This window comes from Podarcis gaigeae (genome assembly GCF_964106915.1).
Source record: "Podarcis gaigeae genome assembly, chromosome: 14".
NCBI classification, from domain to species: Eukaryota; Metazoa; Chordata; class Lepidosauria; order Squamata; family Lacertidae; genus Podarcis; species Podarcis gaigeae.
In genome coordinates this window covers 44058845-44075602 of record NC_139690.1, presented here as the reverse complement: position 1 = coordinate 44075602, position 16758 = coordinate 44058845, and the positions used below count along the sequence as shown (strand labels likewise).

The following is a 16758-nucleotide window of genomic DNA, read 5'->3' as shown; positions in this document are numbered from 1 at the left end:
TGTTCACCACCCAGGCATTTAAAGGACCCCCCCCCCCATGGCAGGCTAGGGGGAAAACCCACTTCTCCTTTACCTGCGATTCTGGACAGCCATGTCTAGCCAGGGGAGACAAGAGAGATAGATGGCACTAACTTTGTGATACTCCATGAAGGCATGCCATCATCAAATTGTGTTAAAGTCTTTGAGATGTCTAAAATACTCTTTACTGTTTGCTGCAATGCACTAAACACTCCTACCCCTGCGGAACAAGAACCTTGCTGCCTTCCTTATTAACTCCGAATGCACTCCTGTATTTTATAGGCAAACACACACATATACACACAGTATATAGAAACTATTATATGGGGGGCATGGTTCAAGAGGGCGGAGAAACGGCTCTTCACGCTACTGTATATGTTCACACCACCCGAAGAAAATCCTTTAGATTTTACAAATGCAAGGCACAGCGGCGGCGGCGGGGAGGGAAGCCTCTCGGCGGGGAGGGAAGCCTCTACTCTTCTATTGCTCGTGTGAAGGAAGAGTTGCCCAGGAGAACGCAAAAACAGCACGTGGAGAACCACAAGGGAGGCGGCAGCAAGGTCAGCCGGGTGGAGGAAACGCAATTGCCCAGCAGGGCTTGCTCTGGCTGCACTGGTGTGTCGGCAAGCAGGGCTGAGGTTTGAATCTGCAGAACCGGAGCCGGGCAAGAAGAAAACGGGGCATTTGACAAGGGCTAATTAAGCATCATCCTCATCATCCAGCTCAGCTCCTCCCTCCTTGCAAGGAATCACTGGGGTAACAGAGAAGCTGCAAAGTTAAGCGGATATGACAGCAGCGGCGCTCTATGTCCCCCCCCCAATCCCGCACATCCTGCTTGCTGCCTGGGGGAAGGCGGCCCCTTTGCCCTGACATGGCTTCCCCAGCCAATCCGCAACCCGGTGACGTGAGAGCGGCGGGCGGCCCCTCCAATCCACAACCCCGCACCGCAGCATGTGCTCCTTTCCTCCCCCTTGCCCTCCCCCCTCCTTTTCGGTTTCCCAACTTCCTTTGTCAATCAACGGGGCCCGAGGGTGGGACGGGCCCAGGCGAACCCGCCTTTTCTTTCCCTCGCCTCCTCCCGCTGTAAGGGAAGGCGGCGGCGGCCAATGGGAAGCGGGAGAGGGGAGGGACATAAGCCGACGGCTACCAATAGGGCCGCACCCGCCGGGCCTCCTTGCGGTTCATGGGCGAAGCGCTGTTCTCTCTCTCTCTCCCTCTCTCTCGTTTTTCTCTCTCTCCCTCTCTCCCCCCCCTCCGCACCCCCGCTCCTTTCCCAGTTGGTTTGTCCCGCTACGGGCCTGGCGGGGCTTCGATTGAGTTCGCTCCGTCTTTTGAGGAGAGGACCATTACACATCGCAGAAAAGGGGTGGGGGGCGAGAAAGGGAATGAGATGAGAGAGAGAGATTTAAAGAGACACGAACCCCGGCGAGCTCGCGAGGCTGACTGACTTGAGGGGGAACCGGAGGCGAAGAACACACCCCTCCGAGCCGGCCGCCCAGCAGCGGCACCCGCGCCCCTCGCCGCCGCCGCCGCCGCCAGGGCTTCCCTATCTCTCTCTCTCTCTCTCCCTCTTCCCCGCTCCTCCTTCTCCCGTGAGGCCTCCATGAGGTAGCGCGCGGCGGCGGCGGGCAGCGAAGATTCTCCTCAGCCCGCCTCTCTCTCTCTTTGCCCTCATCTTTGTGGCGCTCTGCCTCCTCAGTGGCGTCGTCGGCGTCGGCGCTTTGTTCGGAGCAGCCGGGGGCGGGGCGGGGTTGAGGCGAAAGCGGCGGCGGCGAGGAGGCGGCGGCGAAGGAGAAGGAGGAGAAGAAGAGGCGCAGGAGGAGAGTGAAGAGGGAGGAGGAAGAGGAGGAATCCGAGGAGGAGGAGGAGGAAGAAGAGGAGCCGCTCCCCTCCCCCCCCTACGCCTCACGCCGCCCGCTCCCCTCCCCCTCCGCGCACCGCCACCACTGCAGTCGGCGGGGGCGGCGGAGGCCGCGCAGCAGCCCTGAGGGGGGTGGCGGCCCGCAGTCGCCCCCCTCAGCGACGAAGGAGCCGGACTGAGGAGACTCCTCCTTCCCCTCCCTGTCGTCCCCACCGCCCCGACAATATCCCTCCCTCCCGTCCCGGCTCCCCTTCCCGGTCTTCGCTCCCACCCAGCTCCGATTTGGGATTCCCCCGCCTCAAGCTCCCCCCCCCTTCGTCTGCTGCTTGCTGCTGCTTCTTCCTGCTCCTCCCGCAGCCTAGCAGAAGCCGTGCCGGCGGGGCGGGCGGATTGATGTGGGGGGGTCTGACATGAGTCCGCCGGCCGCCGGGTGCTGCCATGTGACCGGCTTCAAGGTGGAGAACTGGAAGCAGAACCTGAGGGTGATCTACCAGTGCTTCGTGTGGAGCGGGTCGGCCGAGACCAGGAAGAGAAAGGTAAGGGGGAGTAAGCGGGTTTGGGGTAGGGGGGTGTGTGGAAAGAGCGACGGGCGCGCAAATGGCCATGCGAACCCCCAGCAGCAAAAGCGGGGCAGGCTCGGGACGGAGCGGTCCAGGCAGATTCTCCTTTTAATTCTCGGTTGCAGCGATTCCCCGCTGGGGGGCAGGATTCCTCCTTCTAACCCCCCCTCCCAATTTCCAAAATATGCCTTTAGCTCTTCCCCCACGGGATCAGGGAGCTAGTCCCGCATCGCTTGTCAAAAATATTTGCTCTGCCTTCCCTGCCCCTAAACCCGCTTTTATTCGGCCGTGGGGAGAGCAGGAGAAGGAAGGCTGATGGGGCTCCCAGTCCCCAGACGTCGAGGCTTTGAAATATGGGGGTGGCCGAAGCAGCCGCCGCCTCCTTTCCTGTTGTGGGTGTCGGAGGGCGTGAGGGTTTCCCGGAATCGGACAACTGCAGAGCACGCCTGGGAAGGGGAGGGATAGAGCAGGAGGGAGGGAGAAGCGAGAGCTGCCCAGACAGGGCAAAATAGCATGTCCGGCCTGCTTTTGTGCACTTGTGGGCTCCCCCCCCCCGTGTGTGTGTGTGTGTGCGGGTAGGGGAGGCATTGCTGAAGTATTTTCTTCAGACTGCCTCTCTCAATCGTGGGCTGTTTTTGACACGGAATTAGCTGCCTTTTTAAAAAGTTAAGTGGAGGCACACCGAAAAAGGGGGAAGTGGCTTTCTGTAATCCTTGCCCCCAGCGGGTGGCTCTATCGAGCCGAGTTACTTATGAAGGATGGTTTGGAGGGGGTAGGAAAGGTGGGTGGGTGTAGGCTGCAGAAGGGAAGAGGAAGGGTTGGTTTTGGGGGAGTGGGATGGGCGTGGAGAGGTCGCCCTGCGGTTTGAGCAAGTTATTGGGGTAGAAGCTGTGACTGGACTTGGAGTTTCTAGGCAGGCAGAGGAAGCAAGTCCTGTTTCCAAGGACACAATAGGTGGAAATGATTCTGCACACCATTGATGCATGTGGATTTTTTTTTTAAATCTTGAAAATCTCATGGGACAGCATCTGAGTGTGTTAGGGGGGACCAAAGGTATATGTGAGGGAAAATGGAATTTATATACAGAGATGGGAAGTGCTTCGGTCACATTTAATTTCACTGCATAGTTAGTCTAGAGGGAATTCAAACTAAATATACACTGTGAAGAAAAACTATATTACTTTCCTGATAATTCAGTTCTGTAAACATTTCTCTCTTACCTATGTTCCCCCTTCCTTCTTTCCCTCCCTGTTAGTCTCCAACAGCTTTCTGAGTGGGTCTTACTCATAGTACCTCATGTAGAGGTTGATGAAATCAAGTTTTGCAAACTGAGAAACAACACAATCAGTGAATCAATGGTACAAAACATATACAACTGGAAAAATATGTTTTTATAAATTCTAGATGTCAAGTCAGTGCCAAACATCTATGTGTCAGGAATGAGCAAATTTCAGATTCTGATGTGCTTGGGTTAAATTTTTTTATGTCAACTGAATGTAGTGATTTATGCCAGTGGCTTACATGAGATTGACATATGTTAGATTTGTGTAGTGTTATATGGAGGACTATTTGAAAAGGGATATATGGGAAGGTTAGGTGGTTACTGTTGCTGATTTGGTGTCAGTGAGGCAGGCATTTCTCTTGGTTTGATGATGCAAGAAGTATCAGTGTACCTGTTTTTTTTCATGAAAATAACAGCTACTACAAGTGTGTGTTTCATACCTAATGATTACTTAGCTGTTTGTAGATTTTGCATTTTGGGAGTTTGTTGTTTTTATGTACCATTAGGCCCTAAAACCGGCCTGCAAATTACCAAGACTTGGTCTGCATATGCAGCAGAATGGGATGATAGAGTGGACTGGACCACTTCAGACTGCAGGTTTTTGTGGGGAGGGGGTAGTTTTACATGCTCCCCCAACCCTTTCCTGCTGATAGAAAACTAGCATCACAGGCGAAAATATATCAGCCCACACCTCTTTTTGCTAGTTCTTTTATATAGGAAAAATTCATAATTCATATAGGTAAAATTCATAAATATGAATATTTTCTTGCATTTCAAAGGGCTACAGTTCTTCTACCAGTTTTTCTACCTCTCATTGTGCTGCAGATTCAGATAATTGCATTTAGGATTGGGCCAGGCAGGCAATGCTTTGTACCTTTTGGAATGGTTCAAAAGAATGAGTTTCTAAATCTTACTACGTTTCTTTACACTAATAATTTGAAGGACTTTGACACTGTTCAGGGAAGTAATACAATAATGGTTCTTACTATAATGTTGGAGGCAGAGAACAATGTTAATGGCTGTTTTAGAGATCTTGCACAATATTTAATTTGAGCCTTTTTCTTTTTAAAACTGTCATAATTTAATAATTTTCTTCATTTGTAAGCTTAGGCACTAAAGCCAAACTTTTGGAATTTCAAGGAAGGTTGTCTTTTGTTGATTACACCCAAAATTTCATCATGTGGGGTGGAGGCATAAAATACGTATGCATTTGATGAAGAGGAAGCATTTTCTGCTCAAGTAGCCTGATAGCTAACCTGTTCTCTAGAAGGATGCTGCAGTGTTGGAGTCAGTAGATGTTTATTTTGGAAGCCATTCTTTGTAGGAGAGATTTCTACTGCTTTATTCTACTTGGTATGCAAAAATGGAAAGGAAAAATAGTGTAAATGGGTGCTTAGATGGTTGAAGTCAGGCACTGAAGATTCAGTGATGGGAAAGGAAACACACAATTGCCAACATCTGTCTCCAGCAGTATTGATAGTATAAGATTCAGTAATTAAAAACAGTCCTTGTCAAAGGAACACAGCCTTGCAAAATTACATTTTACTCTATGGACTATCCAATAAATAACTGAAAGATTGTATCATTTGATTTTTTGATATCTGCTTCCCTGTTTTATTTCTTCCTAGTCTTTGCATCTTAAAAATCCAGATATCAATATAAACTGCAGGGGGCAGAAAGTGTCAATTTTTGCTTCCCTACTCGACTGCCAACATTGCTTATTGCCTTGATTTTGAAAGGCTGTTTTTCTACTATGTTGCTACTTTTACTTTCCATTACACTTTGCACTACATTTTACTTTCCATTCCATTAATGCTGCAGCGAGACTCCTTACGGGGTCTTCGCTGCGAGATCACAGTCACCCGCTGCTATACCAGCTGCACTGGCTCCTGGTGGAGTACAGGATCAGGTTTAAGGTGCTGGTTTTAACCTTTAAAGCCCTATACGGCCTAGGACCCTCGTACCTACGGGACCACCTCTCCTGGTATGCCCCACAGAGAAACTTACGGTCTTCAAATGAAAACATCTTGAAGGTCCCAGGCCACAGAGAAGTTAGGCTGGCCTCAACTAGAGCCAGGGCTTTTTCGGCTGTGGCTCCGACCTGGTGGAACACTCTGTCACAAGAGACTAGGGCCCTGCGGGACTTGACATCTTTCCGCAGGGCCTGCAAGACAGAGCTGTTCCGCCAGGCCTTTGGCCAGGGCACAGACTGACTCCCTCCCTTGGCAATCTTTGCGGAGCTCTGGCCCAAGAATTTAATTAATTTTATAATGAATGATTTTAGAGTGTTGTTTGTGTTGTACTTTTGTACTGTTTTATTGTTGTTAGCCGCCCTGAGCCCGGCTTCGGCTGGGGAGGGCGGGATATAAATAAAATTTATTATTATTATTATTATTATTATTATTATTATTATTATTATTCTCCCCTGCTGCCACCAGTTAATGCAGCTTTGGTCTTAAATTCTTAACTCTTTTTTTTTATTACAGAGAAAGAAGGCTGTTTTCCACATTAATTTTTGTACTACTGCAAGTTACTATGTCATAAATACTGCACCGTGTAGAATATTTAACAATCTTCTTTGCAAGACAAGAGTTGAGTGCAGGTGACACTCAACTTATGCAGGGGTTACATTATTGTATAAAGCCAAAATCGTCAAAACACATTAGGTGCTATAATGGGTGGGATTGCTATAGTATTTAGTGTCTGACATCCATCCCCTTTTTAATTTTTAAAATTATTTTTGCCAAGCGCGTGAAACTGGATGTGCACAGGTTAAATGCACGTAAATTGAGAGTTGTTCGTAGCTTGAGAATCTGGAAACTGCTCAGATCTCAATCAAGACAGTTTTATTTCATATGTGTTTTGGACCAGTAATATTTAATTGGAAATTAACAAGAATTGCTAAGTGGACATTTGGTGTATCTAACATAGTAAGATTGGTATGATTCTACAAGTTTTAGAAGTGAAAGGATTGCCTAACTAAAAGCACATAACAGCTACTGTAATTCAGTGGCCTGAATGTTAGATGAACTATGATTATCATTAGAAAATCTGCAAGGCTTGTTTAGAAGCTAGGCCTGTTTCTTTTAACAACCACTTCCTCTGACCTGTTGTGGCACTGCATCACCTTGGCTCTATGCAGAATTTAGATTTTTATTGACATTGGTATTGCACAGTTTAACTGCATATTATAAATATTATTTTGGATTAGTTATGGATATATCCTTATGAGACAAGAGTAGTAGTTCTGTTGCAGAGGTTGTGGAGGGGACTTGCAGAAGCCAGAATAAATCATGGCTGTTGCTGGTATTTACTATAGGGAAATGTGCATAGCTAAACTGCACTACAAAATGACATGAATATCAGCAGCTTTGTATATGTAGACTATGATTTTGACTTTACAACAGTAAAACAAAGTTTATATTAAATTATGCCAAACCTGAAATGGTTTTAAATGAGACTTTGGTATGAGTACTGTTGTGTACATGGTTTATTTTGTAATTACTTAAAAATGACAAAAACTGGTTGAGTGCAGACCACAATTCTGAATGATTTTAAAGCGTTCATTTAAAATGGAAACAAGCCTTGCTATTTTCAACAGAATTTGATTCTGTAGAAGCTATTGTTACAATGGCTGTGTTCTTTTACCTACACCTGTCCAAGAACACTCCTTTGCCACCATTTCTACTTCTTCATTCTGTACATGATACACATGCATATACTTGCTTCTTCTCTCACAGTGCTCCACCTTCTTGCCTAACTTCCAGCTATTTCCATTTTGCCTTTCTTTCTCTTTACTTGACAAGTGATTTTCACAGTAGCTGTATAGTCATGCTTAGCTGGTTGTGGTGTGGGTGTGATGGTATTCTGTGCTTTTTAGGACTTCAGTTCCTTTTCCTCACTGGAGTGCAAGAGGTGGGCCCACTTCCTCTCGTGTGCTTCCATCTTGAAATGTGTGAGGCAGCTGTATTATACATGCTTTCTTGTTAGATCTCTCTCTCTCTCTCTCTCTCTCTCTCTCACTCACACACACACACACACACACACACACAGAGAGAGATACATATACAGGCAACTCCACATTTGCACGCGTTTGGCACTTGTGTGACTGCTGACGTGTGTGCCATTTTCACACCAGAAGGGGGTGGGATGGGCTTATATATGTCCCATGGATGTGCACGGTGCCTTGGAACGCAAGCCCTGCATAAAAGGGGAGTTGCCTGTATATAATTCTTGTTTTATTATTGAATTTGGCTAGGCTTTACAGTTCACAATAAGGCTAAAAATCTGACTAGCTGAAGTCAAGAACAGGAAACTAACAGGTTCAGTTTTGTGGTAAGTGCAGTAGGAATGTAATTTTAGGGGCGGGTGAGGGAAATATTTGGCCAAATGATAGGTATCTGATGGTTTGTGAGTTTACTGGAAGGGAATGAATTGGCACCAAAGTTTAATAAGAAATGGCTAATATATTTTGAATCCTCAAATATCACATTGGGAATTTATTTTCTACCAGTGCAGATTTCTGAAGCTTACGTTGCTGTTGGTACATCTTCATATCTTAAGGATTCTGAAGACTTGTTTCTGAATCGCTTTGTTATCAGAAGAGTGATGTAAATAGAACTGACTGGAAATGAGCAAGTTGAGTTAATTTGTCAAATCTGCCTATAACTTGCAGGACATGTCTGTTTTCATTCTGGAATGGGTGGTGAGTTTTGGTAATCTGCTTATGACAGATGTGACACTGTCCTTGATAGTGTAACGAAATAATTCCTGGGGAGGCTTATTGTGTGCTTTGTACTTTCAGCACTGCAGGATGTTTTGGTTTCTTGTATTTCTGTAGCTAATGAAAAATAAGGTTAAAATGCCAGTTGATTGTTTACCTATTATTTGATGGAGCATCTGAGCGCCTGACAACTGTCAAATACAGTGGTACCTCGGGTTACAGACTTACTGTAATTCATTCCGGAGGTCCGCTCTTAACCTGAGGTACCACTTTGGCTAATGGGGCCTCCTGCATCCACCATGCCGCCAGTGCGCAATTTCTGTTCTCATCCTGGGGCAAAGTTTGTAACCCGAGTTACTACTGTACTTACGGGTTAGCGAAATTTGTAACCCAAGGTGTTTGTAACCCGAGGTACCACTGTACCCGTATGGAGGTAGCAATCTACCTTTTTTTAGTTGCAACATACTCTTGTCTGATAGTAAAGGCATAAATAAGTGTTCCTTTCTCCTTAGTGAAAGTTTTATTCAGGAACAGGTATTGTATTTTAAAAGCTCTTAACTTCTTCCTCAAATGTTCTGTCTCTCCATGGTTAGCTTTCATTTTAAACAACATTTTTGATTGTCCACAGATTGAAAACCTTTTTGGACCCATGGGCACACTTGGATTTTAAGAGTGCCCTGGATACTCCTCAGTCTGGTTGTTTCTCGCGCCCCTTCCCAACAGAGAAAAAGAGAATGCATACACACTCTTTGCTTTTCCATGAGTATGGGTAAAAAACTAGTTCCAGTAGAATTTTCCTCTTTCCTCTTGAATTTGCAAGGTTTTAAACAGAATCTCCAAACACTACCATCAAATTAAAGCTTGCATATTTGCACTGCATAGTCAAAAATAAAAAACACAGAAGATCAGGATGGATTTTCATGAATTTTACATAGGATGACAATAGAAGCTCCAACAAATTACAGATCCCACCTGTGCCCACAAAGGTGACATTTTTGGTGATGATATTAAAAAGAGCCCTTGTAAAAATTGTGAGGATTCATAAGGATCTGTGTCTCTAATCTATGTTTTTGCACCATGGTAGTGCTGGAAAGCATAATATCCATAATTTTCAATGGAGATAGACGTGATCTGTGATTGGAGGTGGGGGGTGGGGGTGGGAACTTGTGGAAAATTATGTATTTTCAATAGGATCAGTTTTATTAGATTTGATGCATACTCTCTCACACACCATCTTTCTCTGTTCTTTGGCACTTCTCTCTCTTGACTTCTACTGTACTCCACCTTTGGCCTCCTTGCTTCATTTTTCTCCCTTCATTCCTACTTCCTTCTTTCACTTTTTCTCATTTACTCAGGTACTGATCTGAGCCTTGAAATGAACTCAAGAAGTGAGAAAGGGAATCATTCTTCTGCACCTCCATCTCCATGTGCTTTTCAGGGATGGAAATGGGGAAGTAACCACCCTTTGTACCTCATTATGGAGGTAAACATAATGGAGAGAGAATTAGAGGCTTAATGGGCAGTAGGCGAAGTCCTCAAGGGTCCGTGGTGTACATATGTATTACTTTGGCAACTCCATGTTTAGGCTAACCCATGACTTCTGAATGAAAGCCAAGAAGAACTATTTGATTATTGAATATTGTTGCCATTCAACTGTATAGTGGTACCTTGGGTTACAAATGCTTCTGGTTACAAACTCCGCTAATCCAGAAGTTGAGAAGTTTGCACCAGGATGAGAACAGAAATTGTGTGCCGGCGGCAGCGGGATGCCCCAATAATGAACGTGAGCCTCAGGTTAAGAATGGTTTCGGGTTAAGAATGGACCTCCGGAACGAATTAAGTTTGTAACCCGAGGTACCACTGTATTTGCATTATTCAATTCTGTTTGCATCACTTTGTTTGTCCAGTTCTTGATAATAGTAGCTTAAAATTTAGTTGCATTGTTTCAACATCATTAACAAACTTAATAGTGAACAGAATTGCATGAAAGAAACTGATGCTATGTTACTTTACCTGTCAAATATTTGAAGGAGTAAATTGGCTTGTTTTCTGTACCAGCTGTAGATGGGGCCTGTCCAAGCAACTTTTTTCAGGAAATATTAGAAATGTTAATGGATATCAATAGATAATTCTTGTGTTTCATTTGTGTTCTGTATGGAATTATACCTTGCAACTTGGAACAAACCTTTGTTTTTAAACATAGCAGTAGTTGGCTCCTGGGGAAAAATGTGGCTTCATAAATCATGTAGGCCAGGGGTCAGCAAACTTTTTCAGCAGGGGCTGGTCCACTGTCCTATGCCCCACACATAACCCAGAGATGCATTTTAAATAAATCACACATTCTGTTCATGTAAAAACACCAGGTAGGCCCCACAAATAACCCAGGGATGAATTTTAAATAAAAGGACACATTCTACTCATGCAAAAACACACTGATTCCCGGACCGTCTTCGGGCTGGATTTAGAAGGTGATTGGCCGGATCTGGCCCCCAGGCCTTAGTTTGCCTACCCATGATGTAGGCTATATACTGTGCTTTGTTTCTGGATCCCTAGCCTTATAATCTTTTCAAATGTAAGGATAGAACCTATACACTGTGATACCTCAAAAGTCAAACGGAATCTTCCGGAAGTCCGTTCGACTCACTTCTGGGTTTGTGGCATTCGGGAGCCAAAACGTTCGATTCGCAAGGCGTTCGTCAACCAAGGTACAACTGTATTGGTAGTCTCACTGCACATTACCTAGCTTGAGGATTATGTATCACCCACTCTTATTCTTTGCTGTCTACTTAAATTTAGGGTGAAATCTAATGCTATTCTCACTCAGAGTAGGCCCCTTGAAATTAATGGATATGGCTAACTTAGGTGCATTAATTTCAACGAGTCTGTTCTGAGTAGAGCTAAGCTACTACCCTTAATGTTAAACTTACAAACATCTAGTCATAATAAATTCAGATCCATGATATATTCAGCTGTTACTTCCTCCAGTAGTGAGGTTTGTAGAAGTACAACCTGCCCCTTTTTAAAATTTAGGAGGACTCTCTAAATTAATTTAGGATTAATTTGCCTTTCTTTTAATCTCCTTTTGCTTGGAAGAGCAAGGCCACCCAAAATGAATTAGTAGAAGGAAAAATTATATAAGTAAATAGATATGAGTGATAGGTATATCATTTAATTCCTTGGTTTTATTTTATTAAATAGGGGAATATACTTGGATTGCATTTTTATACTCGTTTAAAAGAAAAGAATTTTCTTGAATTTAGTATGATAGGAATAGTTCTGGTTGAAGTTCTCCAGCAGTTACTTGAGGCTTTTCTTTATATTTGATATTGTTATATGAACAATTAAAGAGAAATTAGAATTTTGATGGCTATAGTGGAAGGTTTAGCTCCGCGTAGATGTGGCTTGAAATATACTTTTTGTCTTGTTAGTATTTGTGTGTGACATGCTGTAGGGCTAAACAATATATATTTCATTTTGGAAAGAGAGAAAGAATTGGAACAAACCGAGACTGCTTCTTTCCTGTTCTACTAATGTTTCTGTTAGATCCTTTCATTTGTGACAATGGGGTACAGTCCTGCTAGCTGCCACTTATTCCTCTTTTAAGCAGCAAAGAAGAACACTCCAGAGGTATGAGAAATTGTCTGTCAATTGTTATGAGAGGCCTGGAGAGGAACACTTAAAATGCTAAAATGAGTTCCATAATTAACCACATTAAAGTCTAGAATCATTGTGATGCTATGGCTGTGAACATTTCCTGGAGACTGGTTTCCTTCCAGGGTGTCTCACTTTAAAATAAAATAAATAATAGAATGAATGTCACAAGAAACAAAAATAAGCTATGTTTGTACACTAACATAGGCCGTACAAATTACTTTAGAAGACACCCTTCTGCTTTGAGCCTTGATTGTCTGCTTCATTTCCTATTTAAAAGTATGCTTTAAAATGTAAGTATATAAATGATAGCTTCCTTGTTCAATGACTTGTATATGCAAATGTACCAATTATATGACTGCCAGACATGTAAGTATTTTCATACTAAAATTTATTGATGAGATTTTGTCCAGTGTCATGAGTCATGACTATAATGAGAAAACTGATTGTCCAGCAGTCATGGTAGTTGTAGAGTGCAACTGTGTCTGTACAACATGCGCTACTTAGGTACTATTGGAAGGATGGAGATCCTAGTGGAAGGGGTCAAGAGAGGAGAGAGGCAAAATCAATGGTTACTGAGAAGAATAAATGATAAGAAAGATCTAGTCAGGACCCAAATAACTATGTAACTAGTTTCATGTGGCCAAGTGGCTCTTTGATTTGTTTAGCAGCTCCTATGCTATACAGTGGTACCTTGGGTTACAGACGCTTCAGGTTACAGACTTTGCTAACCCAGAAATAGTACCTCGGGTTAAGAACTTTGCTTCAGGATGAGAACGGAAATCGCGTGGTGGCGGCAGCGGGAGGTCTCATTAGCTAAAGTAGTGCTTCAGGTTAAGAACAGTTTCAGGTTAAGAACAGACCTTCAGAACAAATTAAGTTCTTAACCTGAGGTATATAGTGAAGCCGAAGCAGCTTCAAAAGCAGTTTGTGTTGTCACAGGAATGACCAGATCTGGTAGCTTATAGGCCAAATATATAATAGGAAGTGACTTTATTTGACACCCACCCACACCCACACACCCCACCGGCAGCCTTTCACATTCTTAGCAATTATGTGGTAAGAAAAGAATTTAACTTTCAAAAGGGTTGTGTGTGTTTGGTTCCACACATTAATGTTGGCATCCCTCTTTATTTAGCATGCATGAGGCTTTGTCACAGCTGATAGCCAAGTGCTCCGTTATAGCCTTTGTGTATCACTGCCTTCACTGTGGCATGCATCAAGGGGGGGGGGGATGGCCACATATATCTCTTGGTTACTGGGTTGCAATCTGGAAAGTAAGAGTGGTTCTTGTTAACACAGAAGTTGGCTGTACATGTAGCATAATGTTTCACGGTTCCAAGAAATGAGAAACTCCTGCTAAGTGTGCATGAACCATTGGGCATGCCTGAAGTTGTTTTAACTTTATAACTAAGAGTTTTATCCCAGTTTCCTCCAAGGAGCTCAGGATGGTGTACACCTGATCACCAACTTTGGCAGGGGGTTGCTGGCTAGTGTGAAAGAAGTAAAAGGAAATACACTTATGGCAGTGCACTTCTTTTTTAAGTTTCATGGCTGAGAGCATAGTTGCAATGATCACAAGCTTAGGTGGAGCTGCATTCCTTGACATGGGGGTTCTGAATATAAACAATTGATTCATAGGATAAGCATAGCAATTAGTAAGTGTCGGGATTAGTGATCTGTATTTCACCCCTGTTGGTCAGTGATATTACTGAGATACAATCACTTCAATGTATACATCTGCAGCAATTGTAAAGTGGTAAAAGGAGATGAGAGAATTGGGAGATGTATATGGAATAACACATCTGCATTGGTCCTGGGGCAGTCAGATCTACACCTAAAAAAAATTAAAGCCATATGATTCATTAATTCAAATAGCGCATTCATGCCTCGGTCTAGGCATATTTCTATCTGTTTCCATATACAAGTAAATATGCTGTAATTCTGATGAATTGATTTGCTTCTGGCAATTTGAAAGGTGACTTGAGTTATGTGTAACTACCAATCGTAGGGCAGTTCCCCTTACCTATGTCCTGTACAAATAATTAAATATTCGCTCCCATTAAATAACAGACATTAGTCCATAATCAGGCTTTGCTTTGAGTTCACATAGAATATTTTGTTGATAAATGTGAACTTGTGAACTTTATTAATTAACATTAATCAACATTCTATTTCAGTTTCTCTCATTTGTTCTCTGGTTGCCTTGCCAGTAGTTTAATGGTGTTTGAAATTAACATTCCTCTGTCTAGGAATCTTGAGAATCATCAGTGATGTCAGTTCAGTTTTCAGAAACATTTCCCAGAAGTTACAGTAATATGTGAAGATTTTGAGATGTGGCATATCAAAGGTATCAGTCTCCAGAGTAGTTGGTACTCTTTCAGGCCGGAATAAAGTAGCCAGACACTATGTAAGGTAAAGTGACCCCTGACCATTAGGTCCAGTTGTGGCTGACTGGGGTTGCGGCACTCATCTTGCTTTATTGGCTGAGAGAGCCGTCGTACAGCTTCCGGGTCATGTGGCCAGCATGAATAAGCCGCTTCTGGCGAACCAGAGCACCACATGGAAACGCCGTTTACCTTCCTGCCGGAGCAGTACCTATTTATCTACTTGCACTTTGATGTGCTTACGAACTGCTAGGTTGGCAGGAGCAGGGACCAAGCAATGGGAGCTCACCCCGTCGTGGGGATTCAAACTGCCAACCTTCTGATCAGCAAGTCCTAGGCTCTGTGGTTTAACCCACAGCGCCACCCGCGTCCCAGATACTATGTAGTTTCTGGTATAAAAAGTTGAGAATTAAAGACTATCCTTACGACTTTTGAGGAAACTCGAGGTCTCCCAAATTCAGTCCTTGGCATTGCAACATTTCTGTTTCATCCCCATTGTTCACCTAGTTGCTACTTAAAATATCTTCAGTGGATGAGATTGCTAGGCAACCTGTTACATTGCCCAGTTCTGAAAGCAGTTACTAATAATTTATATTAAATCTACTTTTCTGTACACACTCTGGGCCCGCTGGTAGTACCAGCAAACATTGATCTTCATGGCAGCCTTTTAAATAATTGAAGATCAGATTTCACATCTCGCCCTGCCATCTCAAACTGCTTCTTTTGTGTGCCAAACCTACTTGGTTTCATCTACTTAGATCATTTGTCCAGCATTCTATAGACTCTTTAATCAACCTCTTTGCTCCTCTGAATCTTCCAATCTCTTTATTGATGTGGTATCAAATACTGTGAATTCTTTTCATTTTCAGAGTACTACTTCCTTTGTTGCGAGCTACACTGTTTAGTCCAGTCACTGTAGCAGAACCTTGCATCTAGAATACCTGATTCATTGCTTGTGGACTGTAGTACCATTATGAAAATGACTAGCAAGCTAAATTGTTGGCTTGCCATGCAGTGCTCATAAATTCCTTCTTGGCCCTTTTGTAGCGTTTACTTCAGATTTTTTTGCTCTTTTGTGTGCAGAATATTAAGACTATAACAAAGAACATGCAAAGCTACATAGATGTGCTTTATGCATACAGTATTGTATAGAAGAGGAGAATGTCAAACTTGGGAATATTCTTTTAGTAGAAATGTGCACTCTGGAAGCAGATGCAGTACAGTGGTACCTCGGGTTACAGGCGCCTCAGGTTACGCTTCAGGTTACAGACGCCGCTAACCCAGAAATAGTACCTCAGGTTAAGAACTTTGCTTCAGGATGAGAACAGAAATCGTGCTCTGGCGGCGTGGCAGCAGTGGGAGGCCCCATTAGCTAAAGTGGTGCTTCAGGTTAAGAACAGTTTCAGGTTAAGAACGGACCTCCGGAATGAATTAAGTACTTAACCCAAGGTACCACTGTATGTATATATAAGTATATATACATATACATATAGACATGTGTGTGCTTGCAGAGAGGGAGAAAAAGAATGCCTCTTTTGTGTTTGTTATTTTTATGCTTCAGGGCAACTGGAAAGGGGTGGGGTGGGGAGACCCAGTGAAGTCTGTTGCTCTCAGATATCTAGGGGAACCTGTAAACCATTGCTTGATACCCCGAAAGTGAAATTATATTAGACAGGCTTGAAAAAATATTTCAAATCCTAGGCGCCTGCATGTTCATTCCTGCCATGGTGCTCCTTCGTTACAAATATTTGCTGCTTGCATGCTTAGAACTGTATTCACCATTTCTTAGAATTTGAGTAGACCTATTGGAATTAATGGATGTGACCAACTTAAGTACGCTAATTTCGGTGGGTCTACTCTGAGTAGAAATTAGTTTGCCTACAACCCTTAGTGTAGATCTGCTAATTGGAAAATTACTGTATTTGTTATACTTCATAATTCCTGCCAAGGGCTAAGATAATGGATGTCAGGAAAAAAATGGCAGGAGGGACTAAGGGTCATTTGGAGGAGTGATATAGGCTACAGAAACTACACTTGGTAATTTGCTGTTGAAGCTTCAGTATTCATTGATCATGCATTTGACAACTTTTTCCTCATATTGCTACAGAGAAACTCTTTTGAACAAGGATAGTCCCTCTTAAGCATGGTTTAGGTTTTCTAGCTTCTAGAATGCATTAGGACCTTGTTGTTGCTCTTCAGATTTAACAGGGAAAATAGTAAGTGTACTTTATTGTCTTGCTTAGTTCTCATCCCAATTCTGGATGTAAATAATTACT

At 43.5% G+C, this 16758-nt stretch overlaps 1 protein-coding gene and 1 long non-coding RNA gene across 4 annotated transcripts in view; one reads left to right on the top strand and one right to left on the bottom strand.

Annotated features, from left to right (window-relative positions):
• Positions 1-320: 320 nt before the first annotated feature.
• On the bottom strand, positions 321-1539 carry LOC310831398. Its single transcript, XR_014557851.1, has 2 exons — positions 1440-1539; positions 321-664 (listed from the first exon to the last, which is right to left on the bottom strand). It is a non-coding gene; the product is annotated as an uncharacterized lncRNA (long non-coding RNA).
• The window catches only part of USP22 (ubiquitin specific peptidase 22), a 106021-nt gene continuing 90381 nt past the window's right edge, over positions 1119-16758 (top strand). For 2 of the 3 annotated variants that reach the window (XM_083711612.1, XM_083711613.1), the window contains exon 1: positions 1190-2415. In XM_083711612.1, the coding sequence (XP_083567738.1) occupies positions 2290-2415 (126 nt within the window). In that variant the 5' untranslated portion in view covers positions 1190-2289. Of the gene's footprint in view, positions 2416-16758 lie in introns of all 3 variants that reach the window. The other variant, XM_083711611.1, reaches the window with a different exon arrangement.